The 26,714-nt window shown below is 33.5% G+C and overlaps 1 protein-coding gene and 1 long non-coding RNA gene across 2 annotated transcripts; both read left to right on the top strand.

Annotated features, from left to right (window-relative positions):
* Nucleotides 1–10,147: 10,147 nt before the first annotated feature.
* Nucleotides 10,148–24,540, top strand: LOC133784780 (receptor-like protein EIX2). Its single transcript, XM_062224055.1, has 3 exons — nt 10,148–13,089; nt 14,195–14,735; nt 24,370–24,540. Exons 1-3 carry the CDS (start codon nt 10,148–10,150, stop codon nt 24,538–24,540), a joined length of 3,654 nt encoding a protein of 1,217 aa, XP_062080039.1.
* LOC133781763 (uncharacterized) lies at nt 22,382–23,589 on the top strand. The gene is made up of 2 exons (XR_009870259.1): nt 22,382–22,749; nt 23,300–23,589. It is a non-coding gene; the product is annotated as an uncharacterized LOC133781763 (long non-coding RNA).
* Nucleotides 24,541–26,714: the final 2,174 nt, after the last annotated feature.

Below are 26,714 nucleotides of genomic sequence, written 5' to 3'. Positions count from 1 at the left end.
AGGTTCGATTATGGTTCGATAGTAGGCTCGATAAGGTAGTTTGAACAGTTCGATGATGGATCGATTATGGCTCGATATGAGCTCGACATGAGCTCGATAGGAGCTCGATAAGAGCTCAGTAGGATATGTTGTATTATATTACAAGAGCTCGATAGGTTCGATAATGGTTCGATATGAGACTAGACTGTAGCTCGATGGTTATTTATCTAGACAGACAGATTTTTCATAGCTCGATAGGTTCGATAATGGTTCGATATGAGACTAGACTGTAGCTCGATGGTTATTTATCTAGACAGACAGATTTTTCTTAGCTCGATAGGCTCGATGCTGGCTCGATAGGCTCGATAAATTTAGGTTGTTGATATTTCTCGATGGAACTCGATAGTTTTTCGATAGTGCTCGATAGGGTATGTTGCAGCTCGATGATAGCTCGATAGAGATCGATAGAGCTCGATGAAAACTTATTTCAGTGTTTTTTTGAAATTTTCTTTATTCTGTTTTCTTACAAATTTTTTTTCATGTGTTGTTACAGATGCCTAAGTTGCTTGTTCCGTTCAGTGATCACTTTCCTGGTCGAGTGACATATCGGGGTAGTAGTACTTTAAATCACATCAAGACCAGGTTTTTGGAGCTCGGGCTGCTTGAAAGGGCTAAGGAATCCCCTTTTAAACAATTCTTTTTGGCTTCGGAGTTTAATTTCTCCGGAGTCTTGGTGCATCAACTGTTGCTGAGGAAAATCGCCAGCAACAACGAAGATGAGGTGCATTTTTTCTTGGGGTCGAAGTCTTGTAGATTCGGCATGGGAGAGTTTGCCCTGGTGACGGGGTTGGATTTCAGTGCCTTCCCGTCACCAGAAGAGTTGGAAGGGCGTAATCTCAGCGATCGGTTGATAAAGGAGTATTTCAACGATGCTGAGAAAGTAAAGCTGTCACAGGTGGACCATGCTTTCAAGACTTGTACGGTTGTGGAAGATGTGTACAAGCTTGGTCTATGTCTGTTTGTTGAGGGGGTTCTGAATGCCATTGAGGGAAAACTGCACATTTGGCGAGATATTCTAAAAATTGTTGAGAATGTAGAGTACTTCTTCAGCTATCCATGGGGGAAGTACTCTTATAGGAGGCTATTGCATTCTTGTAAGAAGGACATGGTGAAGCAAAAGGCCAACTATGATGCCAAGAAGGATGCCAAGGTGCAGCAAGAGTCCAAATACAGTATGTATGGTTATGCCCCCGCCTTACAGTACTGGGCATATGAGGCTATCCAACAGCTTGCGGTGGAGCTTGTTGTGAGCTCGGGAAACATGTTCCCGAGGATGCTTAGCTGGTCGCATCGGAAGAACAAGGATTTCACCAAGTCCGTCATCGCACCGATATTATTGAAGAAGAATGTAAGTTATGTTGTTTTTTTTTTATCTATATGCTTATCTTTTATCATTATTTGAGTTAACCAAATGTTTTATGTTGTTTGCAGTTAATTGTTCTTCCGATGTTGAAGCCTCGGCCAGCAGAAAAAGACTATTACTTGTCTTTGACTGAGGGAGATCTTCCCCTTTATCCTGGGCTTGGCCAGGATCCCTCGGAAACTGATGAGGAGGAGGATGCGACTTTTGAGAAAATGGCAGAGAAAGTTTCTCAGGCTGCCGAGGCAGCCAAGATATTTGTTGATGCTGCCCCGGGGGAGGAGGTTGCAGGTCCCACCCCTCCTATTCCCCCAGCCTCAGCCCCAGCCTCAACCTGTGCCCCAACATCAGCCCCAGCCTCAGCCCCAGCCTCAACCTGTGCCCCAACATCAGCCCCAGCATCAGCCCCAGCATCAACCTGTGCCCCAACATCAGCCCCAGCCTCAGTGTCAGCCCCAACACCAACCCCACCACCAGCCTCAGCCCCTGAGCTGGCCGACTTGATTGAGCGGTTGGACAGAGTCGAGGGTCGACAGGAGACCCTCTTGAAGAACCAGTCAGTGATCTTGGACGTACTCAGTCAGATCCTGACATTTGTTAAGGAGAAACCGAGGGGGTCCAATGAAGATTCAGAGTCAGAGTCATTGGATCTTCCGCTAGACTATGTTGATGATCCAACGACGCCCCCTACCATCATTGTGACACCAGATGCTGAGACTCCGGGAGTCGTTATTGTCAACCCTGAGGATGTTGCTGGGGTTCAGTTTCGGAGGGCTAGACGCCAAAGACGCAAGCCAGATTGGTTTGAGGACTATACGGATCCCACGAGGAAAAGACCTCGCACTGCTGCAGCTGCACCAGCAGACGAGGCTACACAAGAGGCTACACATGTGCTGGACCCTCTCAAGAAGCCAGATCCCAAACAGTATAGGACAATGTGCAAGTGGCTTCTTGGAGACATGCCCAACAAGACCCCGCGGGATGTAAAGACTGGGAGTCACGGTCCAGCATGGTTTCTGACGTTGAAGACACCCCAGTCGTGGCTCAATGATGGGGTAAGCAATTTATACCTAATTATGGACTATTTTCAATTTTACATGTTTTATTTTTACTGACTCGATGTGAGCTCGATAGGAGTTCGATAGTAGTTCGACATGGATGTTAAAATAGGGGTTGTTCTTTACTATTTCAGAGTGGCTCGATGTGAGCTCGATGGAGCTCGATAGGTAGTTCGATAGGGATGTTAAAATAGATTGTTTTTTTACTGTTTTAGAGTGGCTCGATGTGAGCTCGATATTAGTTCGATAGGGATGTTAAAAGCTCGATGTGAGTTCGATATGTGTTCGATAGTGAAAATTCCCTTAACAAAGTGGCTCGATGTGAGCTCGATGGAGCTCGATAGGGAGTTCGATAGGGATGTTAAAATAGGTTGTCTTTACTATTTCATGATGGCTCGATGTGCGCTCGATAGGTAGTTCGATAGGGATGTTAAAGTAGGTTATTTTTACTGTTTCATACTGGCTCGATGTGAGCTCGATAGGAGTTCGATAGTAGTTCGACATGGATGTTAAAATAGGGGTTGTTCTTTACTGTTTCAGAGTGGCTCGATGTGAGCTCGATGGAGCTCGATAGGTAGTTTGATAGGGATGTTAAAATAGATTGTTTTTTTTACTGTTTTAGAGTGGCTCGATGTGAGCTCGATATTAGTTCGATAGTAGTTCGATAGGGATGTTAAAAGCTCGATGTGAGTTCGATATGAGCTCGATTGAGCTCGATAGGGAGTTCGATAGGGATGTTAAAATAGGTTGTCTTTACTATTTCATGATGGCTCGATAGGTAGTTCGATAGGGATGTTAAAGTAGGTTATTTTTACTGTTTCAGACTGGCTCGATGTGAGCTCGATAGTAGTTCGATGGTAGCTCGATTGGGATGTTAAAGTAGTTTGTTTTTTTACTGTTTCATACTGGCTCGATATGAGCTCGATATGAGTTCGATGTGAGCTCGATGGAGCTCGACATCAGCATTTTATGATGGTTTTTGCTAATTTTTTTATCGTACTCTCTTTTGCAGCATATTGATGCGGCAGAACACATGCTTCGTATGCGTCGCAAGTATTTTCCCAATATATATCGACAGAATGCAGTTGTGATGAACAGTTATTTCTCACAAGTGATACCTGCCCGATATGATCAGTTCAAGAAAACAGCCGACAAAACAAAGTATTATTGGGATGCTGACATTATGTCCATGTTGACCGGCATCGAGCAGCAGTTTCTGGCATCTTGGGGAGGAGTTGAGGATGTATATTGGTGCCAGAACTATGGACAACAACATTGGTTTGCCATTGAGGCTTCCATTTCTAGTTGGACTCTGACTGTTTACGATTCAGACAACTCGGTGATTAGTGACGCAAAGCTTGAGGATATTATGAGTCCATGGTGCTTTATGCTACCTTCTCTGTTAATGCAGAGTAAACTGTTTACTGATAGCTTGATGTTGAAGATTCCATCAGCAGGAAATAGGCCGCATCAGTTCACATTGCGTCGCAAACAGAAACACGAGCTCCCTCAGTCAAAGAGAAGGTAACAAACATCATCTTCATACTAATTTTGTTTCTAACTAAATTTATAGTAATGTGCACTTAATATATTTTTTTTTTTTACAGTGGGGATTGTGGTGTGTATGCTATCAAGTATATTGAGCATCTAATGGTCGGTCTTCCATTGGAAGCTATCTGCGATGAAAATATGGAGGTGTTCAGGAACAAGTGGACCACAGACTTGTGGTATCAAAATTTGTTACCTTGATGATTGTATATATACAGGGTCTTTACATGTACAGTTTGTTGTTCACATTTTTTTATAATTTTCATGGGCTGTTATCGAGCTAATATCAAGCTATATCGAACTGTTATTGAATTATCAAAATTTGTTACCTTCATAAAAAGAGTTTATTAATACAACAAGTTCAAATGGGAAAAAAGAGTTTAAAGCCTAGCTTTGCCATAAACATAACTTTTCAGAAAAATCAAATAAAAAGAGTTTATTAATACAACAAGTTCAAATGGGAAAAAAAAGTTTAAAGCCTAGCTTTGCATGTAGCCCTGTTGTGGCCAAGACCACCACACATGCTACACTTGCGATGACTGGGAATGATTTCTCCATTCGATGGAGTGCGGTTTGTCTTCCTTCTTCCCACCTTATTCTTCTTCGGTCGACCAACTGGTTGTTTTTCAACGGGAACCCCAACTTGCATTTTCTCTATGTTCTCGGGAACTTCCCAATCATCCTCATTGCCAGTTGGGTAAATTGTTTCTTTGTAAGACTCCCTCCACATCTCAGTAGTGTAATATGGTGAACACAGTGAGTAAATGTTGACATTGCGCAACATGGCCGCAGCCACACCATGAACACAAGGGTAACCCATTATTTGAAACTGACCACAAGAGCATGATTTGGTCATCAAATTCACCTCACCATCACCTTCTGGGTCTACCACATGAAATTCAAACTGTCCAAGAGGATGGACTTTCAAGTACCTTGCATCATCCGCAATGCCTGAGACATCTTTCTCATATGTTGTTGCTAATTTCGATGTGCACTTCTCTACCTCCTCACGACGCGCGGCAAACCATGACTGAATTGTGAAACGAATGAATTCCACAAAAGTAGTGACTGGGAAGGTTCTTGCGTCTCTGGTTTTGTTGTTGAAACTTTCAGCGTAGTTGCTTGTCATTACATTGTATCGATTCCCAGGAAAGTATACACGAGTCCACTTATCGAAGCCAATACCCTCGAGATATTGAGCTATGGCAGGATCCATTTGCTTTATATTATTGAAGAACCTGTGAAATTTTGACTTCCGAAATGCATATGCCGCATTATACATCTCCTTGTGACAGTGATCGGTCTTGAACTTAGCGATTACATTCATACTTATGTGATGGTAGCATGCGCCGTGGTAGGCATCGGGGAAGACCAACTCAAGAGCATGAATAATGCTAGCATGCCTGTCTGAAACAAAAGACAGATTATCAACAACTCCAATGGCTTCCTTCAATTTCATCATGAAATACTTCCAAGAAGCATGATTCTCACTGTCAACAATCGCGAATGCAATTGGATAAATGTGGTTATTCGCATCCAATGCGACAGCACACAACATGTGGCCACCGTACCTTGACTTTAAGAAAGTGCCGTCCACACATATAACAGGACGACATGATGTAAATCCCCTTCTACAAACTCCGAGTGAGAAGAAACAGTAAAGAAAGCGACCGTCATCTGTGACAAAATCAGTAATTGTACCTGGATTCTTTTGCTGCAGCATGTACAGGTAAGAAGGTAACTTGGAGTACGATTCTTCAGGTGTCCCCCTAACATAACCGAGTGCCTTCTCTCTGCATCTCCAAGCCTTAATATAACTCATATCGATCCCAAAATTATTCTTCATATCCTCCTTTATGCTGTTTGGTGGATAGCTAGTGCCATCAGTAGCATATTTGTTCTTGATAAGGTGCCCAATGACAGAAGGTGCTGCTTGACGGTGGTCTTTTTGTCGCAATTCTAGTGAGCAAGTATGTACACTATTATAAACAGTGATCTCAAACATCTCTGATCGCGCTACTTTTTTCCCTCTTATTCTCCAACCACAATCAGGATCCTTGCAGGTGATATACAACACATCAGTACCAGACTTCTTAACCATAAACTCAAAATTATTCTTCATTGCAAAGAGAGCCGCTTTGGTTTTCAATTCCATCTTGTTCTCAAATGTCTTCCCAAGATGTAATTCCCCCAACGCTATACCGGATGAGGGTGATTCAGAACGACTACAAGCTATGATATCTTCTTTTGTAAACATGGGAGCACTCCATTTTCTGTGATCTTCTGTTGAACATATTGAAATGTTCCCTGTATAGTTATATTCTGTTCCACCATGACGACTAGAGCTGGTGCCAGGTGTTCGGTGTCCTTGACTTGGTGGGTTCGTCCGTGCAATATGACGTATTGGTTGTTCTTGTGCTTCTTCTACTTGCAAATGTTCAGCTAATAGATCATCATCCACCGAATTGTCTCCTAATTCCTCATTGTGTTCGGCTACCGGATCGTCATTCACATAGGGGTTGTACTCATACTGGTTGTCCCTCAGGTCACCAATAGGAAATCCTAAAGTACTGGCTGCTCCCTCAGGTCCGGGAGTGGAATATGGGTCTGCAATGACAATCTTTTTAACAGGAGTGACACACAAGGCCAACCTTTCTTTAGATGTTACTCCTATGAATGCACGGACACCAAGATCACTTTCAACATGAACGGGTGTAAACGGTTGGTCGCCACAAGTGTAAGGAACCTCCAATTTCAACTCATACATCTGTTTATCAACTTTAAGTTCCTTGTGCAATATGTCAAGAAGTTGCAAGTACGTTACAGTATCCTCCATCGGTATCACCGTGCATTGAGGGTCCTTGAAAATCCACTTATTCCCTTGTAATTCCCAAACACCATTGTAGGATACAAAAACGTAGACAATAGAGCCTGTGTTGGAAAAAAAAACATTAACATTGTCAGGAAAACTGTCATTTTTCCAGAAATGCAATAAAAAATAACATTATCGAGCTTTATCGAGCTATTATCGAGTTGGAATCGAGCTACCATTTCTCAAAACAGAACACAAACCTAACCAAACCCTCCATCGAACCCCTATCGAGCTATTATCGAGTTATCATCGAGCTACCATTTTTCAAAACAGAACATATACCTAACCAACCCTCCATCGAACCCATATCGAGCTATTATCGAGTTAGCATCGAGCTATCATTTCTCAAAACCGACCATAAAACACAACCAAACCCTCAATCGAACCCTATCGAGCTCATATCGAGCTACTATCGAGCTCACATATTATAGATCCATTCGACCCCTTATCGAACCCTTATCGAGTTTCCATCGAGCACTAAACCGAACCTATCGAGCTATTATCGAGCTATTATCGAGCTAACATCGAGCTCTTACAAAGACCTTCTTCTACATACCATCGAACCGTTATCGAACCGTTATCGAGCTTCTATCGAGCAAAAAAATTGCAGAAAACCCAGAAAAACACAGATCGCGGAATCTCTAAAAAAATCCCGAAAAATACACCAATATAGGCTCAGATCTGTTCAAAATAGCCAAAAAAAATGTAAACAAATAATACCCAACACAAAATGTAAAATCTCATTACCCATGGTTTTTCTCCTCCAAAAACTCTCAAAATAGATGTTGCCTTTGATATTAACGAATTCACAGAAACAATGGAGATAACTAACAATGATTTTGACAAGAAAATTATACAAAATTGTAGGTTTTATGGAGATTTCGTGAGAATTAGAGAGAGAGAGGGAGGAGAGTGGAAGAGAAGGTTTTGTGAATTTTTGATATAATGGGAGGGGTATTTTGGGTATGGGAGGAAAGTTTAGCATTAATTTGAAAATATTATTAATGTTGGGATTTTTTGGTAATATTAGATATTATTAGAGATAAAAAGTGAAATTTCCCTATTAATAAGGGTGGTCAGACCTACTTATAAACAAGGCTGTTAAATAATATATGATTAATCTACGAAAATTAATATAATTATATTTAAGATTATATAAATAGTGCCTGATAATAGGTAAAATATCTTGATTATAATTTGTATTACTAATTTAAGAGTCTATACTTGTTTAAGGCCTTAACGTTCCCCTTGACTTGGCAGTTGAACATAATATACAAATTAGAAAATAGGGTATTTTAGTCATTTTATTTGGGTGTACTGACATCCAAAGAGCTTAGATATACATATGTATATATTTATGGACAAAATGCTTTTTTTCCTTCGAATTATAAACTTTTAGAATTTTTCCTGCTAAATTTTTTTATTTGACAAAAATACTCACAATTTATAGCACTTGTAAATTTTTGTTTATTCCGTCCAAAATAATAACAGTTTAATAATGTGTTAGTTAAAAAAATATTTTTATTAATTAATAGATTTTAACTTAGAAAAAATAAATTAAAATAATTTCAAAAATATAAAATTAATAAAAACTGATTTTTAAATTTATTAAATTATATAAAATCCAATAAATAAAAAATAAATAAACATAAATAGTTTTTAATACAAATATAATTTTAAAAAAACTAAAATCAATATTTCTAAGACTAAGTTATACTTTGAACTAAACTAAATTAAAATCTTTAATTTTTTGCTTGATTGTTTTCTAAATGTGTTTGATTATCTATGTTTGAAATATATATTTGGTTGAGTTTTTAATTTAATTTAGTTTAGAAATATTGATTTTAATTTTTTCAAAATTATATTTGAATTAAAATAAATATGTTTATTAATTTTTTATAATATTTAATATAGTTTAAAAATTAATTTTTATTAATTTTTTACTTTTTAAAATGTTTTTTATTTATTTATTCTATTTTAAAATCAATTAATTAATTAAACAATTACTTTAAAAAAAATTTAACTGTCACGTCAGCAAACCGTTACTATTTCGGACGGAAGGGGAAAAAATCTACAAGTGCTATAGTTTGAGGAGAAAATAACATTTTTTTTCCGTGAATCAAGAGATCTAATGAATTTTGCTTACAACTTTCCTCACTTTTACTTCAATTAATTTTCCCCCCATTTTGAACTTAAAATTAAATCCCTCCACCTTTTTTTTCTTATTGAAATCCAAGCTTCAAACACAATCTTAGTGAATTTTAAGTTCCTACAAATTTAGGTCGAGGTCTTTATCTTTTAGTCAAAGTCAATGTTAAGTTCTTAATTTACCTATTGCTAGGTGCAAGAAATATGCAATGTACATTTGGTTAGTTTTATTTTAAAAAAAATATTAAATATATTTATTAAGTTTTTATAATTGCCATATAAATTTAAATAAATAAATAATATTATATAAAAAAGACTAACATAAACATATTAAAAGGAAAAATTAAACATAAACATTGTTAATCGTTTTTTCAAAAAAAAAATTATGATAACATTTTAGATCATAAACTATATTATTAATGTATAAAAAATTCTTTGATATTATTCAAACACATTTATAATTGGAGAATGAGTTTTTTTATTTTTCATAAAAAATAAATTTTATTCTAATTTCTTGTATATTATATATTATTATAATAATGATATTTCATAATATTTGAATTTATATTAATATAATTAATAAATATATATTTTTAATAATTTTAAAGATATATTCTATTAAATATTTGCAATATTCTATTAAAGTTAACAAAAAAAATCGTTAAAACAAAAAAATTATATTATCTACACACTTGAGATTTTTTTTTCCCTTTTACCAATTGTATTAATTATTTTGATATATTCTCCAATTCCATATAAACAATACATTCTTTCCCACATAATATTCACAGGTTTATTGATTTTAAATAATTTACGTACTATCAAAAAATTAAAAAATTAAATAAAAACAATGTGTGCAAGATAAGAGGTACAAATAATCAATTATTTATCAAATTCCAACAATTATGAGTTTGGTGGTAAGTGTGCCTTAAAGAGTTGGTAGATGGACGTAATATACAAGTTAGAATATGGGAGGGTAATTTGGTCATTTGCGATTCTCCAAAGAGCTGTCTACGTAATATATATACAGTTATATATAAATAATATAGATTTGTTGGGATGATTCCACTTTCCATATATAGTTTGAGTATATTGATTAATTGTTATTATTCCATTATAATAATGAGGATTACGATAGTGTTAGTAGTGTGGCTTCTTTTCTTGCTTACCACCACTGCTCATGTACGGTGTGATGATGGTGATCAACAAGGCAGTCAGTGCATAGAGAAGGAGAAAGAGGCTCTCCTCAGCTTTAAGAGAGTTGCTGATCCAGGTAACCTTCTCTCTAGGGCAACTAATAGTTCCAACCAAAACTGTTGTAACTGGGAAGAAATCACTTGTGATAACCAAACCAATCATGTCGTTGCTATTAATTATCATGGTCTTGGTGGTGAGATTGGTTGCTCCTTGGTTGAGTTGCACTACTTGAATTACTTGAGTCTATCTTACAATAACTTTACTCGAATTCCCAAGTGTATTGGTTCTTTCAAACTTCTCACGGATCTTGACCTTTCAGGTAATCCAATTAGTGGTGTTATTCCCTCTGAGCTTGGAAATCTGACCAAATTGCAGTATCTTCAACTTTCTTATAATGATAGTATATATGTTGATAGTCTTGAGTGGCTCTCTCGTCTCACTTCTTTGAAGACCTTTGCATTGCATGAGGCCAATTTTACTAAAGCAGGGCTTCAATCATTTAGAGTGCCACCTTTCTTATCAGACTTGGACCTATCACATTGTCTACTTCCCAAAGTAGATCTTTCATCTCTTTCCCCTTCGAATTATTCGTCTAATTTTCTAAAAACTCTCACACTTTCTTCTAATTCAATACATCCCACTGCAATTACTTGGTTTTTAAACTCAAGTAATAATCTTTTTGAACTTACTATATCAAATAACATCATAGATGGTTTATTTCCAGATTCCATTAGAGGAAAAAAATCTTTGTCAGGAGTTGATTTGTCTAGAAACACAGCTGAACTTGAAAATGGAGTACTAAAGTCCTTGGGGAATCTTTCCAACATGCAGATCTTAGATTTATCTGAAAACAACCTTAGTGGTACCTTCTTACATAATGTTTTAGAAAATCTAGCAGGTTCTGCCAAGAATTCATTAGACACTTTATGGTTAAATGACAACCAACTTAGTGGGTCAATTCTTGAGGATGCTGAAAACACATTCCCATCTCTGAAAGAGCTATTTCTTCATAATAATCGGTTGGAAGGTACTTTTCCTAGCCACTTGAGTCGATTTCCAAGTCTTGAAACATTGCGTTTGTATAACAACCAACTCACAGGACCATTACCTGATCTTTCAACAATGCCAAACTTGACAGAATTTGATGCAGCTAACAATAGGTTTAATGGTACTTCAACTGAGAGTATTATTGGTGGACTATCTCATCTTGAGTTTTTAGATGTCTCTTCAAACTCTCTTGTTGGGGTTATCTCGGAAGTGAACCTAATTAAGTATCCCAAATTGGTGAGTCTATCTTTTTCTTATAACTCAGCTTTGAAATTGAAATTCAACTCCAATTGGGTTCCTATTCAGTTGCAAACCATAGAACTCGCATCTTGCAAGTTAGGTCCACAATTTCCTAGTTGGCTACAAACTCAATCACAACTCTCCTATCTTGACATTTCAGATAGTGATATTTCTAGTGTTGTTCCCAATTGGTTCAGTAATATATCATCCGAGTTGTCGTACTTAAATATGTCTTTCAATCTTCTTTATAGTACCTTGCCACATTTTCCATTGTTCCCAATGGGTACAGAAGTTGATTTGAGTTTCAATCAATTCCATGGTTCTATTCCATCTTCTCTCTCCAATGCATCCTATTTATTTCTCTCCCATAATAATTTCACTAGTTGCAGCTTCTTTCTATGTGAAGCAAAAGATGCGGCAACAGTAATTCTTGGCATGTCCAATAATCAATTATTCGGAAGCCTTCCTGATTGTTGGGGGAATTTCAGCAGTAGTCTAGGTTTTCTGAAGTTAGATTACAATGACTTCTCAAGAGAGATCCCAAGTTCCATTGGAAGTTTGACAAATATTGTATCTCTACAAATGGGGAACAATAACTTTTCAGGAGCTTTGCCTTCAACATTGGAGAACTGTACTGATCTGCAAGCTTTGGATTTTGGATGGAATAGTTTGGAAGGAACAATACCGTCATGGATTGGTGAAAGATTTACATCATTAGTTTTTCTTAATCTGAAATCAAATAAATTTGTTGGAAACATACCATTGAATCTCTGTCATCTTTCTTATATCCAAATATTGGATCTCTCCTCAAATGGTTTAAGTGGTGTTATTCCTTCATGCCTTGCCAATTTCACATCAATGCTCCACTCAGATTATACATATACAGAGATTTCGGTAAAGGGACCTGCTTTACTTGGAGACCCAAGTCTTTCATCACACATTATTTGGAAAGGAGTAGAATATGAATATCAAAGTATTCTTGGTTTGTTAAGACTTATTGATCTATCGAGTAATAAATTGACTGGAGAGATTCCAGCTGAACTGACGCGTCTTGTGGAGTTGACTCAGTTAAACCTATCACGAAACGAGTTGAGTGGACACATTCCTGAAAAGATTGGGAACTTGGGAAAGTTAGAATCTTTGGACTTGTCTCATAACAAGCTTTCCGGTAAAATTCCCAAAAGCTTGGCGGAATTATCTCTTCTGGATTATTTGGATTTGTCAAACAACCAGTTGTCAGGAAAAATCCCTACAAGCACTCAACTACAAAGTTTCAATGCTTTTGCATATACCATGAACCATGGACTCTATGGGCCTCCTCTAACCGATTGGCATGAAAGTGGAACTTCACCAGATGGTTTTTTGGCTTCAACTCATGATCAAGAAGATGAAACATGGTTTAACTTGTCGTGGTTTTACAAAGGGATTGGAGTTGGATTCACCATTGGATTTTGTGGAGTTTGTATCAATTTTGTGATAATAAACTATTATTGGAGAAATTCTTACTTTATGTTCATGCATAGCGTAAGAAATATTCTATCAAATGGACTGTTGAGGAGAAAGCTAGCTTGGATGGACAGGTTAGTAGTACGTATTTATCATCTCTAATTATATTATTATTTTTTTTCAGAACTTCTGTCTAATTAAATTATAACTTTGTTTATATTTATATATATATATATAAATTTCTGGAATGCATGTGCCAAAATGCAGTAGCCACTAAGGGGTAGACATTACATTTTCCTCTAAAATACTAGATTATGAGATAAAATATTCTTAAATTTTCATGACTTTCCAACTTAATTCTATTTTTTTTACAGCACCAATAGATTTATTTGGACGAGAAATCTTTAATTTTTTTTATTTTTTTTTCAATTCAGACCTCTAAGAAGGGCTGGAGGGGATCATGCCCTCCCAATTTTCCTTCTAATATTTTATTACAATATATTTATTTATTTTAAATATACATATATATGTAAAAACTTATACATTTATATACATATGTATATTGTATGAATTTTAGTCTAATCTTATTAAAATAAAACAAACAAAATTGGCCTTCTTAAAACTAAACAATATTCTGTTTTCTCTCATATTTGGTTCTTTCATGTTTACTTTTCTCATTAGATCCCTCAGTTGATGAAGATCAGACTTAGTAGCTGCAAGGATTCTTAAGAGTTCAAAGTTAGAAAGCCAAAGAACCGGTCAAGCCATGGAGCATTTGAATAATCTGTATTATGAAGAGTCCTACTTTTTCAATCCTTGTTTTTAGTAGCTGATGCTTTTGACTATATATGTGTTGTGAAATAAGTTTGTAAACTTTGGTTTTAAGTAAATTTCTAGTAAACTGTTTTCATTGTCATGTTTTAAGAAAAATTAAATCAATATATCTAGCTTTTTCCCGTGATATGATGATGTACTTTCTTATCAGTAAATTGAAACAAAAAAATGTACAAGAGGAAAGTCAAAACATCACTTACCAAAGATCAATTTTCTTTTAATAGGAGCTAGTAGTTTTTATGAGAACAAGAGATTGAAACACTTGATGTTCAACCGAGTCCTCAATTTATAATAAATAATACATATATGAAAGATTAAAGAGAAGCGAATTTAACTCATTACAACTCATAATGTTATGAAGACCTTCACAAATATTGTTCACAAATACTTGGCCAGTTGAAATACACTTGGTGCTATACCTTCTTGCTTTGCAAATTTCACATCAATGGTCCAGAACACTGGCCATACAAGCCCCAACATTTTGATAACATATGGACCTAACTACATGGGAGAGTATCAAAGTCTTGCATCACGGGTTATTTGGAAAGGAATAGAGTATGAATATAAGAGTATTCTTGGTTTGCTAAGACTGATTGATCTATCGAGTAATGAATTGGCTGGAGAGATACCTGTTGACATGACTCGTCTTTTGGAATTGACTCAGTTAAACCTATCACAAAACGAGTTGAGTGGAAACATTCCTAAAGAGATTGGGAGCTTGACTAAGTTAGAGTCTTTGGATTTGTCCCATAACAAGCTTTCTGGTGCAATTCCCATCAGCTTGGCACAAGTGTCTCTTCTGAATCATTTGGATTTGTCAAACAATCGATTGTCTGGAAAAATTCCCACAAGCACTCAACTACAAAGTTTCCATGCTTCTACATATACCATGAACCATGGACTCTGCGGACCTCCTCTGACAAGTTCATGTCATGAAGATGGAACTCTGACAAGATGAAACGTGGTTTGAGTTGTCATGGTTTTATAAAGGAATTGGAGTTGGATTTTGTGGAGTTTGTGTCAATGGCACTGCGCTGAGAAGAAAGCTTATTGCAATTGACAGGTAAGTATTATTACATGATAATTTTGTTAAAAAATTCAGTCATAGCAAAAGGCAATAGCCATATAGATTTATTAGATAATAGACATTGCATTTTCCTGTAAAAGACTAGATTATTAGATAAAAGATTCTTGAATTCATTAGTGTCCAACTTAATTCTATTTTTTTAACAGCAATATAGATTTATTTGGAAGGAAAAGTATCTTTATGAATCTATAGGGGTGTTCTTTAACGTTTTAATACAATGTTTTCTTTCATATAAAAAATTTAAATATATATGAATTTATATTGGCCAGACCACCATTTATATTAAAAAAAAAAAGCTATTCATTTTATATATTACATAATAATTCTAGTTTTGTCACTGCCTTTAAAATTTGTATTTCAAGTGGCCAAGTAAGTTTGGAGTGTGTAAAATTAAACTAAATAATATTTTCTCTCATATTATTTCTTCCATGTTTACCTTTTTAAATAGATTCCTCTGGTGATGAAGATCAGACTTAGTGGCTGCAAGGATTCTAAGAATTCAAAGTTTAAAAGCAACAGAATTAAAGGGTCAAGCTTGAAGCATTTGAATCTCTATACTGTTTTTAGTAGCTGATGCTTTTGACTATTGTTAAGTAAGTTTGTAAACTTTGTTTCTACAATTACACTTACCAAACAAAGATTAACTTTCTGTTAATAGGAATCCAAACAAGAGATTCAAACACTTGATGTTCAACCGAGTCCAAAATAATTCATTACCACTTATAATGTTATGAAGACTTTCTTCACAAATATTGTTAGACCTAAAGTTTGAAGCTTTGAACAGTTTCTTAGTATGAGATGCATTGAGTTTGAAGCTGTTATTAAGTCTACGACATATCCAAAACAAAAGAAAACATCTAATCTTGTAAACCTGAGATGAAAAATGGTGATCTAATATAAAGAACTATAACACCACTGATCTAATTGAGCCACTTATCTAAAACAAACCTTAAATTGGAAGGATCTGCAATCATGTCCTGAGCTCTTTCTAACCACTTAATTACACCAATTTGATACGAAATAACTAACTTAAATAGAATGAGATGGAAAGTTTTTCAAATTAATAGACACCATAGACTCCTCTGCTGTTTGATCTGCAATAGTTACAGGGCCTGTAATAAACCACATAGAACATCTGGTAACACACTAAATCTACTTAATAAATAGATATGTACATGTGGTAGATTTTGAAGCATTTTTAGAGAAGAACTTCTAGACTTGATACCTTTATTTGCTGTCTACATTCCTGGTTTCTCTGGAAATCATATTGAAATAAGGAACTACTTGAAACAAGATGACTCAGATAACAATAAGTTGAATGGTACTTCAGGAGAGAGTATTGGTGAGTTTTCTTATCTTGAGGCTATAGATGTCTCTTCAAACAATCTAGTTGGGGTTATCTCTGAAGAAACTATATTGTTCCTATAACTCAGGCTTGAGATTGAAATTCAACTCCAATTGGGTTCCCTCATTTCAGTTGGAAATCATAGCCTTCATATCGTGCAAGTTATTTCTAGTGATGTTCCTAATTGGTTCAGTGATATATCATCCAAGTTGGTGTTCTTAAATATGTCTTTCAATCTTCTTTGCAGCACTTTACCACATTTTCCATTGAGTTTCAATCAATTCTATGGTTCTATTCCCTCTTCTCTCTCTCCAATGCAACCAATTTATATCTCTCTAATAATAATTTCACTAGTTGCAGCTCTTTTCTATGTGAAGCCAAAGAAGAGGTAACAAGAATTCTTGACATGTCCAATAATCAATTATCATGAAGCCTTCCTGATTGTTGGGCAAATTTCAACGCTCTATTTTTTCTGAAGTGGTGAGATTGGCAGCAGTATTTGAATTACTTGAGTCTAGTTGGGAATGCCTTTACTCGAATTCCCAAGTCTATTGCTTCTTTCAAATATCTTACACATCCAAACCTTTTATCAGGTGATTCAATTAGTGGAACTATTCCTCCCGAGCTTGGAAATCTTACCAAATTGCAGTATCTAGATCTTTCATTCTCTTCTTCTAAAGATGGTGTGTTTGTTGATTATCTTGATTGGCTCTCTCGTTTCACTTCTTTGAAAACCTTTCTATTAAGACTAAACGATTACTTACAAATATGCTTTCTTCTTCTTTTGTTGCAGATCAAATCCCGTTTGTTTTCTTTAGATATGTTTTTTTTAACTTCAAATATGCGATAGGTAACTAGTTGCCTCCACGTTTTGATATATATATGTATATTTATAAATTTTTATGGTAACCAGTTACTTATGTTACTAAAATTATAGTTAATTATTCTTCTAATTTTTTTGATGAAGTATTTCTCTTCCTTTTCTTCAATACTTTTTTTTTTTTTTACAATTGCTTATAAGATGAGATCATTTCTTATTATTATTTTTTCTTTCAAATTCTATGTTTCTTTTCATATTTAAGATGAGTAACTCGTCATCCCTCTTATAGCAGAATGTTACTTATCTCAGGGTAACTGATTACCCCTCATGATAATATATTATTTAACCTATATCTAAAAAAAAAAATTAGAGCCGTTCATTCTAATAAAATGATTTGTAGCTGCCAATATATTTCGTGGTAACAAAAATATATATCAAGATTCAATCTAAGGTTCATATTTCGTCAACCAATTCTTCCTAATTCACATCTTTGTTGGGTAATCAATTAAGTAACTGAATACCTTACCCAAACCTAAAAGAAAAACATACAATAAAAGTCTTAAATAAATATATGTACAATAAATAAAAAAAATTAATATTACAAAAAATCTTTGAAAACAATCTCAGAAAAATTTAATGTAAAATTAGTTATATAATGTAATATAAATAAAAATAATTCAATTTTATAAAAATAACACTTAGAAAAAAGATTATACATACTCAGTTAAATTGTACACACTTTTTTCACTTTATGACGTGTATTCAAAGTTAGACATAAATATATATGAAAAATAGATGTATCTTAAATAGATAGTATTTTTTATATATATTGTTATGGTGAATATTATTCATAAGATTCCATGTACTATAATATTGGCAACGGATTGTCATATACTATCTGTTAGCATAGTAAATTGTTTTAATATGTTCTCTAATTTCTTATCAAAAATGCATTCTTTCCCAATCGATATTCATACATTTATTGATTTTAAATACTTTTCTCTTTTTTTTTTATTAAAAAAAATGGTACAAATAAATTATTTAATATCTTGCATTAACATATTGCTGAGTTTGGGTGATTAAGACTACAAAAATTAGACAAAAGAAGAAAAAGAAATTAAGACAAAAGACCAAGACCAAGTGTGCCCAAGGGGCTCTTTCAAAGCCTTAACTTTCCCCTTGACTTGGTAGTTGAACGTAATATACAAGTTAGAAAATATTTGAGAGTATTTTAGTCATTTCATTTGGGTGTACCGAAGAGCTTAGATATACATAGAAAATGTTTTTTTTATTCTTCCAACTATATCACTTATAAGATTTTCGCTTGGGAAAAATACCCACATATTATAGTACTTGTAAACTTTTTATTATTACGTCTAAAATACTAATGGTTTGCATACGTGGTAGTTAAAAAATATTTTAAAAAATATATTTTTATTAATTAATAGATTTTAACTTAGAAAAAATAAATTAAAATAATTTTAAAAATATAAAATTAATAAAAATTGATTTTTAAATTTATTAAATTATATAAAATCCAATAAATAAAAATAAATAAACATAAATAGTTTTTAATACAAATAGAATTTTAAAAAAACTAAAATCAATATTTCTAAAACTAACTTATACTTTGAACTAAACTAAATTAAAATCTTTAATTTTTTGCTTGATTGTTTTCTAAATGTGTTTGATTACCTACGTTTGAAATATATATTTGGTTAAGTTTTTAATTTAATTTAGTTTAGAAATATTGATTTTAGTTTTTTCAAAATTATATTTGAATTAAAAAAAATTATGTTTATTAATTTTTTATAATATTCAATATAGTTTAAAAATAAATTTATATTAAATTTTTACTTTTTAAAATGATTTTTATTTATTTATTCTATTTTAAAATCAATTAGTTAATTAAACAATTATTTTTAAATATTTTTTTAACTCCAACTGTAACTATTTTGGAAGAAAAGGGAAAAATCTACAAGTGCTATAGTTCGGAAGGAAAATAACATTTTTTTCCGTAAAACAAGAGATCCAATAAATTTTGCTTACAACTTTTCCCTCACTTTTACTTCAATTAATTTTCTCCCCACTTTGAACTTAAAATTAAATCCCTCCACTTTTTTTTTTCTTACTAAAATCCAAGCTTCAAACACAACATTAGTAAATTTAAGTTCCTAATAGCCTATTGAAGACATGAGAGGTCATTTGGTCAATGTAGCGTGGACGTTACCTTCAAATTTAGGTCGAGGTTTTTATTGTTTAGTCAAAATCAAGTTTAAGGTCCTCAATTTTCCTATTACTAGGTGCAAGAAATGTGCAATGTGCTTAGTTTTATTTTAAAAAATTATTAAATATATTTATTAAGATTTTATGATTGTCATATAAATTTAAATGAATTAAATAATATTATATATAAAAGACTAACATAAACATATTAAAAGAAAAATTAAGCATAAACATTGTTAATAATTTTTTTAAAAAAAAATTACGATAACATTTTAGATCATAAACTATACTATTTAATGTATAAAAAATTCATGATATTATTCAAATCACACATTTATAATTGGAAATAAATTTTTTTATTTTTCATAAAAGATAAATGTTATTCTAATTTCTTGTATATTATATATTATTATAATAATGATATTTTATAATATTTGAATTTATATTGATATAATTATAAATTATATAGTTTTATAATTATATTAATATTAAACGATTACTTATATCATTACAAATATGCTTTCTTCTTTCTTTTGTTGCAGATCAAATCTCGTTTGTTTTCTTTAGATATATTTTTTTTAACTTCAAATATGCGATAGGTAACTGTTTACCTCCACGTTCTGATATATATGTATATTTATAAGTTTTTATGGTAACCGGTTACTTGTGTTACTAAAATTATAGTTAATTCTTCTAATTTTTTTGATGAAGTATTTCTCTTCCTTTTTTTCAATACTTATTTTTTCTTACAATTGCTTATAAGATGAGATCATGTCTTCTTTTTCTTCAAATTCAATGTTTCTTTTCATATTCAAGATGATTAACTCGTCATCCCTCTTATAGCAGAATGTTACTCATCTCAGGGTAACTGATTACCCTTCATGATAATATACTATTTAACCTAGATCTAAAAAAAATTAGAACCGTTCATTCCAATCAAATGATTCGCAGCTGCCAATATATTTTGTGGTAACAAAAATATATATCAAGATTCAATCTACGATTCATATTTCGTCAACCAATTCTTCCTAATTCACATCTTTGTTGGGTAATCAATTAAGTAACTTAATACCTCACCCAAACCTTAAAAAAAACATACAATAAAAGTCTTAGAAATATATATATATATATGTATACAATAACTAAAAAAATTAATATTACAAAAATTCTTTGAAAACAATCCTTACAAAAATTTAATGTAAAATTAGTTATATAATATAATATAAATAAAACTAATTCAATTTTATAAAAATAACACTTAGAAAAAAGATTATATATACTCAGTTAAATTGTACACACTTCTTTCACTTTATGATGTGTATTCAAATTTAGACATAAATTCATACATGTATCAATAATGGAAACACAGCAGAACTTGAAAATGGAGTACTAAAGTCCTTGGGGAATCTTTCCAACATGCAGATCTTAGATTTATCTGAAAACAACCTTAGTGGTACCTTCTTACATAATGTTTTAGAAAATCTAGCAGGTTCTGCCAAGAATTCATTAGTGGGTTTGAGCTTGAGTTATAACCAACTTAGTGGGTCAATTCTTGAGGATGCTGAAAACACATTCCCATCTCTGAAAGCGCTAGATCTTGCTTATAATCGGTTGGAAGGTACTTTTCCTAGCCACTTGAGTCGATTTCCAAGTCTTGATACATTGTTTTTGTATGACAACCAACTCACAGGACCATTACCTGATCTTTCAACAATGCCAAACTTGACATATTTTCACGCAAGTAACAATAGATTTAATGGTACTTCAACTGAGAGTATTATTGGTGGACTATCTCATCTTGAGTTTTTAGATGTCTCTTCAAACTCTCTTGTTGGGGTTATCTCGGAAGTGAACCTAATTAAGTATCCCAAATTGGTGAGTCTATCTTTTTCTTATAACTCAGCTTTGAAATTGAAATTCAACTCCAATTGGGTTCCTATTCAGTTGCAAACCATAGAACTCGCATCTTGCAAGTTAGGTCCACAATTTCCTAGTTGGCTACAAACTCAATCACAACTCATCGATCTTGACATTTCAGATAGTGATATTTCTAGTGTTGTTCCCAATTGGTTCAGTAATATATCATCCGGGTTGTGGCACTTAAATATGTCTTTCAATCTTCTTTATAGTACCTTGCCACATTTTCCATTGATAGGTGCTAGTGAAGTTGATTTGAGTTTCAATCAATTCCATGGTTCTATTCCATCTTCTCTCTCCAATGCATCCTATTTAAATCTCTCCCATAATAATTTCACTAGTTGCAACTTCTTTCTATGTGAAGCAAAAGATGCGGCAACAAGACTTCTTGACATGTCCAATAATCAATTATTCGGAAGCCTTCCTGATTGTTGGGGGAATTTCAACAGTAGTCTATTTTTTCAGAAGTTAGATTACAATGAGTTCTCAAGAGAGATCCCAAGTTCCATTGGAAGTTTGACAGATATTCGATCTCTACAATTGGGGAACAATAACTTTTCAGGAGCTTTACCTTCTACATTGAAGAACTGTACACATTTGCTAGTTTTGGATTTGGGATGGAATAGTTTGGAAGGAATAATACCATCATGGATTGGTGAAAGATTTACTTCATTGATTTTTCTCAATCTGAAATCAAATGAATTTCAAGGAAACATACCATTGAATCTCTGTCATCTTTCTCATATCCAAATATTGGATCTCTCCTCAAATGGTTTAAGTGGTGTTATTCCTTCATGCCTTGCCAATTTCACATCAATGTTCTACTCAGGTTATACAAGTACAAAGATTTGGATAGTGGAAGGTTATACAAGTGCCGAGATTCCAAGTTCCGATGTTTTAAACCATCAAAGTCTTTCGTCACAAATTATTTGGAAAGGAGTAGAATATGAATATAAAAGTATTCTTGGTTTGTTAAGACTTATTGATCTATCGAGTAATAAATTGGTTGGAGAGATTCCAGCTGAACTGACGCGTCTTGTGGAGTTGATTCAGTTAAACTTATCACGGAACGAGTTGAGTGGAGACATTCCTGAAAAGATTGGGAACTTGGGAAAGTTAGAATCTTTGGACTTGTCTCATAACAAGCTTTTCGGTAAAATTCCCAAAAGCTTGGCGGAATTATCTTTTTAGGATTATTTGGATTTGTCAAACAACCAATTGTCAAGAAAAATCCCGACAAGCACTCAACTACAAAGTTTCAATGCTTCTGCATATACCATGAACCATGGACTCTATGGGCCTCCTCTAACCGATCGGCATGAAAGTGGAACTTCACCAGATGGTTTTTTGGCTTCAACTCATGATCAAGAAGATGAAACATGGTTTAACTTGTCGTGGTTTTATAAAGGGATTGGGGTTGGATTCACTATTGGATTTTGTGGAGTCTGTATCAATTTTTTGATAATAAACTATTATTGGAGAAATTCTTACTTTATGTTCATGCATAGCGTAAGAAATATTCTATCAAAGGGATTGTTGAGGAGAAAGCTAGCTTGGATTGACAGGTTGGTAGTACGTATTAATGGTATTTATCATCTCTAATTATATGATATTTTTTTTTTCATAACTTCAGTCTAATTAAATTATAACTTTGTTTATATTTATATATATATATATTTCTGGAATGCATGTGCCAAAATGCAGTAGCCACTAAGGGGTAGACATTGTATTTTCCTCTAAAATACTAGATTATGAGATAAAATATTCTTAAATTTTCATGACTTTCCAACTTAATTCTATTTTTTTTACAGCACCAATAGATTTATTTGGACGAGAAATCTTTAATTTTTTTTATTTTTTTTTTCAATTCAGACCTCTACGAAGGGCTGGAGGGGATCATGCCCTTCCAATTTTTCCTTCTAATATTTTATTAGAATATATTTATTTTAAGAAAAATATATATATGTAAAACTTGTACATTTATATACATATGTATATTTTATGAATTTTAGTCTAATCTTATTAAAAAAAACAAACAAAATTGGCCTTCTTAAAACTAAACAAGATTATGTTTTCTCTCATATATGGTTCTCTCATGTTTACTTTTCTCATTAGATCCCTCAGTTGATGAAGATCAGACTTAGTAGCTGCAAGGATTCTTAAGAGTTCAAAGTTAGAAAGCCAAAGAATCGGTCAAGCATGGAGCATTTGAATAATCTGTATTATGAAGAGTCCTACTTTTTCAATCCTTGTTTTTAGTAGCTGATGCTTTTGACTATATATGTATTGTGAAATAAGTTTGTAAACTTTGGTTTTAATTAAATATTTCCAGTAAACTGTTTTCATTGTCATGTTTTAAGAAAAATAAAATTAATTAAATCAATATATCTAGCTTTTTCCCGTGATATGATGATGTACTTTCTTATTAGTAAATTGAAACAAAAAAAAATACAAGAGGAAAGTCAAAACATCACTTACCAAAGATCAATTTTCTCTTAATAGGAGCTAGTAGTTTTTATGAGAACAAGAGATTGAAACACTTGATGTTCAACCGAGTCCTCAATTTATAATAAATAATACATATATGAAAGATTAAAGAGAAGCGGATTTAACTCATTACAACTCATAATGTTATGAAGACCTTCACAAATATTGTTCACAAATACTTGGCCAGTTGAAATACACTTGGTGCTATTCCTTCTTGCTTTGCAAATTTCACATCAATGGTCCAGAACACTGGCCATACAAGTCCCAACATTTTAGATAACATATGGACCTGACTACATGGAAGAGTATCAAAGTCTTGCATCACGGGTTATTTGGAAAGGAATAGAGTGTGAATATAAGAGATGCCTGTTGACATGACTCGTCTTTTGGAATTGACTCGGTTAAACCTATCACGAAACGAGTTGAGTGGAAACATTCCTAAAGAGATTGGGAGCTTGACTAAGTTAGAGTCTTTGGATTTGTCACATAACAAGCTTTCTGGTGCAATTCCCATCAACTTGGCACAAGTGTCTCTTCTGAATCATTTGGATTTGTCAAACAACCAATTGTCCTGGAAAAATTCCCACAAGCACTCAACTACAAAGTTTCCATGCTTCTACATATACCATGAACCATGGACTCTGCGGACCTCCTCTGACAAGTTCATGTCATGAAGATGAACTTTGGAAGAAGGTTCTTTGGCCTCAGCTCATGATAAAGAAGATGAAACGTGGTTTGAGTTGTCATGGTTTTATAAAGGAATTAGAGTTGGATTCACTATAGGATTTTATGGAGTTTGTGTCAAGTTAGTGATGATAAAGCATTTCATGCATAGCCTAAGAAATATGCTATCAAAGGCATTGTGCTGAGAAGAAACCTTACTGCAATTGACAGGTTAGTATTATTATTACATGATAATTTTGTTCAAAAATTCAGTCTAATTTAATTATATATAAATATTATTTCTGAAATGTACCAAAAGGCAATAGCCACTATAGGGGTAGACATTGCATTTTCCTGTAAAAAACTAGATTATCAGATAAAAGATTCTTGAATTCATTTGTGTCCAACTTAGTTCTATTTTTTTAACAGCAATATAGATTTATTTGGAAGGAAAAGTATCTTTAACGTTTTAATACAATGTTTTCTTTCATATAAAAAATTTAAATATATATGAATCTATATTGCCCAGGCCACCATTTATATTAAAAAAAAAGATATTCATTTTATAAATTTATGTATATATTATATAATAATTCTAGTTTTGTCAGTCCCTTTAAAGTTTGTATTTCAACTGGCCAAGTAAGTTTGGAGTGTATAAAATTAAACTAAATTATGTTTTCTCTCATATTATTTCTTCCATGTTTACCTTTTTAAATAGATTCCTCTGGTGATGAAGATCAGACTTAGTGGCTGCAAGGATTCTAAGAGTTCAAAGTTTAAAAGCAACATAATTAATGGGTCAAGCTTGAAGCATTTGAATCTCTATTGTTTTTTTAGTAGCTGATGCTTTTGACTATTGTTAAGTAAGTTTGTAAACTTTGTTTCTACAATTACACTTACCAAACAAAGATTAACTTTCTGTTAATAGGAATCCAAACAAGAGATTCAAACACTTGATGTTCAACCGAGTCCTAAATAACTCGTCACAAATATTGTTGATCTTTATACATGCTAACTACCTCTGTTGACTCCTCTGCTGTTTGATCTGCAATAGTTACAGGGCATCTGGTAACACACTAAATCCACCTAATAAATAGTTATGTAAATGTAGTGGATTTTGAAGCATTTTTAGAGAACTTCTAGACTTGATACCTTTATTTGTTGTCTACATTCCTGGTTTCTCTGTGTGGGTTAATCCTCCTAAAGTTTAACTGCACCAAACTAACCTCGGCTGGAACTAGAGTCAAGATTTACTTTCTTGTAAAAGCTATGTTTATAAATAGCTTATTTTATTCTGTTTTGGTTATAAGGAAAAACAGTATACGGAAGAGAGAGTTTGGAGAGAGAGAATTACAATAAGAAAAGAGTGAATCCTAGAGTGAGAAGCAGTGAAACAGAGAGATAGTGAGAAGTTCTTTGAGACTAAGAACTTGGGTTCTCTGCAAGAAGAACTGAGATTCTTCTTGAGGGGCTGCTGTGTTTTTTCTAGGCTCTTTTCTACCATTGTAAAGTGTACAAACTCAAGATTGATATAGTGGATTGGAGATGATGATGCTCAGCTGGATGTACGGCCTAAGATCGAATTGATCTTAGGACCAGAACCAGGATAAATTCTCTTGCCTCATTTCTTTTTATTTTTCTTTGATTATTGCTGGTTTCTTACTAATCTATTTGCTGATTTACGTCATCGTCAGTTTGATCTGGGCGTGTGCCAGATGAGTCTGTGGTCGAATAATTCCTAAAAATCAGAGCAAATTCCTACAAAATCAGAGCCAGGTTCGTGATCCGCGAGAAAGGACCAAGATTCGACAGAATTCAACCCAGATTCATCCAAGATTGATCAAATTCAAAGATGGGTACTACAGCAAGGTTCGAACTTGAGAAGTTCGATGGAACCGGAGATTTCGGGCTGTGGAGAGAAAGCTTGAAAGGGATTCTTGTTCATCAGAAAGTTGCTAAAGCTCTCAAACCCAGAGATGAACTTTCAGAGACGCTGAAGAAAGAAGAGATTGAAGATATGGAGGAGTTAGCTTATTACACCATTATAATGCACCTTTCCAATACAGTGAGGAGAAAGGTTCAAAGCTTAAAGACAGCAAGGGAGTTGTGGAACAAACTCGAAGAGATCTACATGAAGCCTTCGTTAACTAACAAAATAAATCTGCTAGAATCTTTATATGGCTTTAAAATGATTGCAAATCTGTCTTTAGATGATAATCTTGATGCGTTTAATCAAATTATTATTGGTTTAGCTAATCTGAAATATTTTGTAGATGAAGAAAGTCAAGCTGTCATCTTACTTCGATCTCTACCAGCGGCTTATCAAGAACTCAAGGCAGTGATCAAGTATGGAAGGGACACACTCACACTTGATGATGTT

The sequence above is a fragment of the Humulus lupulus genome, chromosome 6 (genome assembly GCF_963169125.1).
Source record: "Humulus lupulus chromosome 6, drHumLupu1.1, whole genome shotgun sequence".
NCBI lineage: Eukaryota > Viridiplantae > Streptophyta > Magnoliopsida > Rosales > Cannabaceae > Humulus > Humulus lupulus.
Note: the sequence above shows the minus strand (reverse complement) of the source record. Positions and strands in the feature narration are given on the sequence as shown.

Coding starts and splice junctions, on each gene's coding strand:
- LOC133784780 (XM_062224055.1), top strand. CDS start 10,148: ATGAGGATTACGATAGTGTTAGTAGTGTGGCTTCTTTTCTTGCTTACC. Junction 13,090..14,194: donor AAGCTAGCTTGGATGGACAG/GTTAGTAGTACG, acceptor CAGTTGAAATAC/ACTTGGTGCTATACCTTCTT. Junction 14,736..24,369: donor CATGTCATGAAGATGGAACT/CTGACAAGATGA, acceptor GAAGAAGGTTCT/TTGGCCTCAGCTCATGATAA.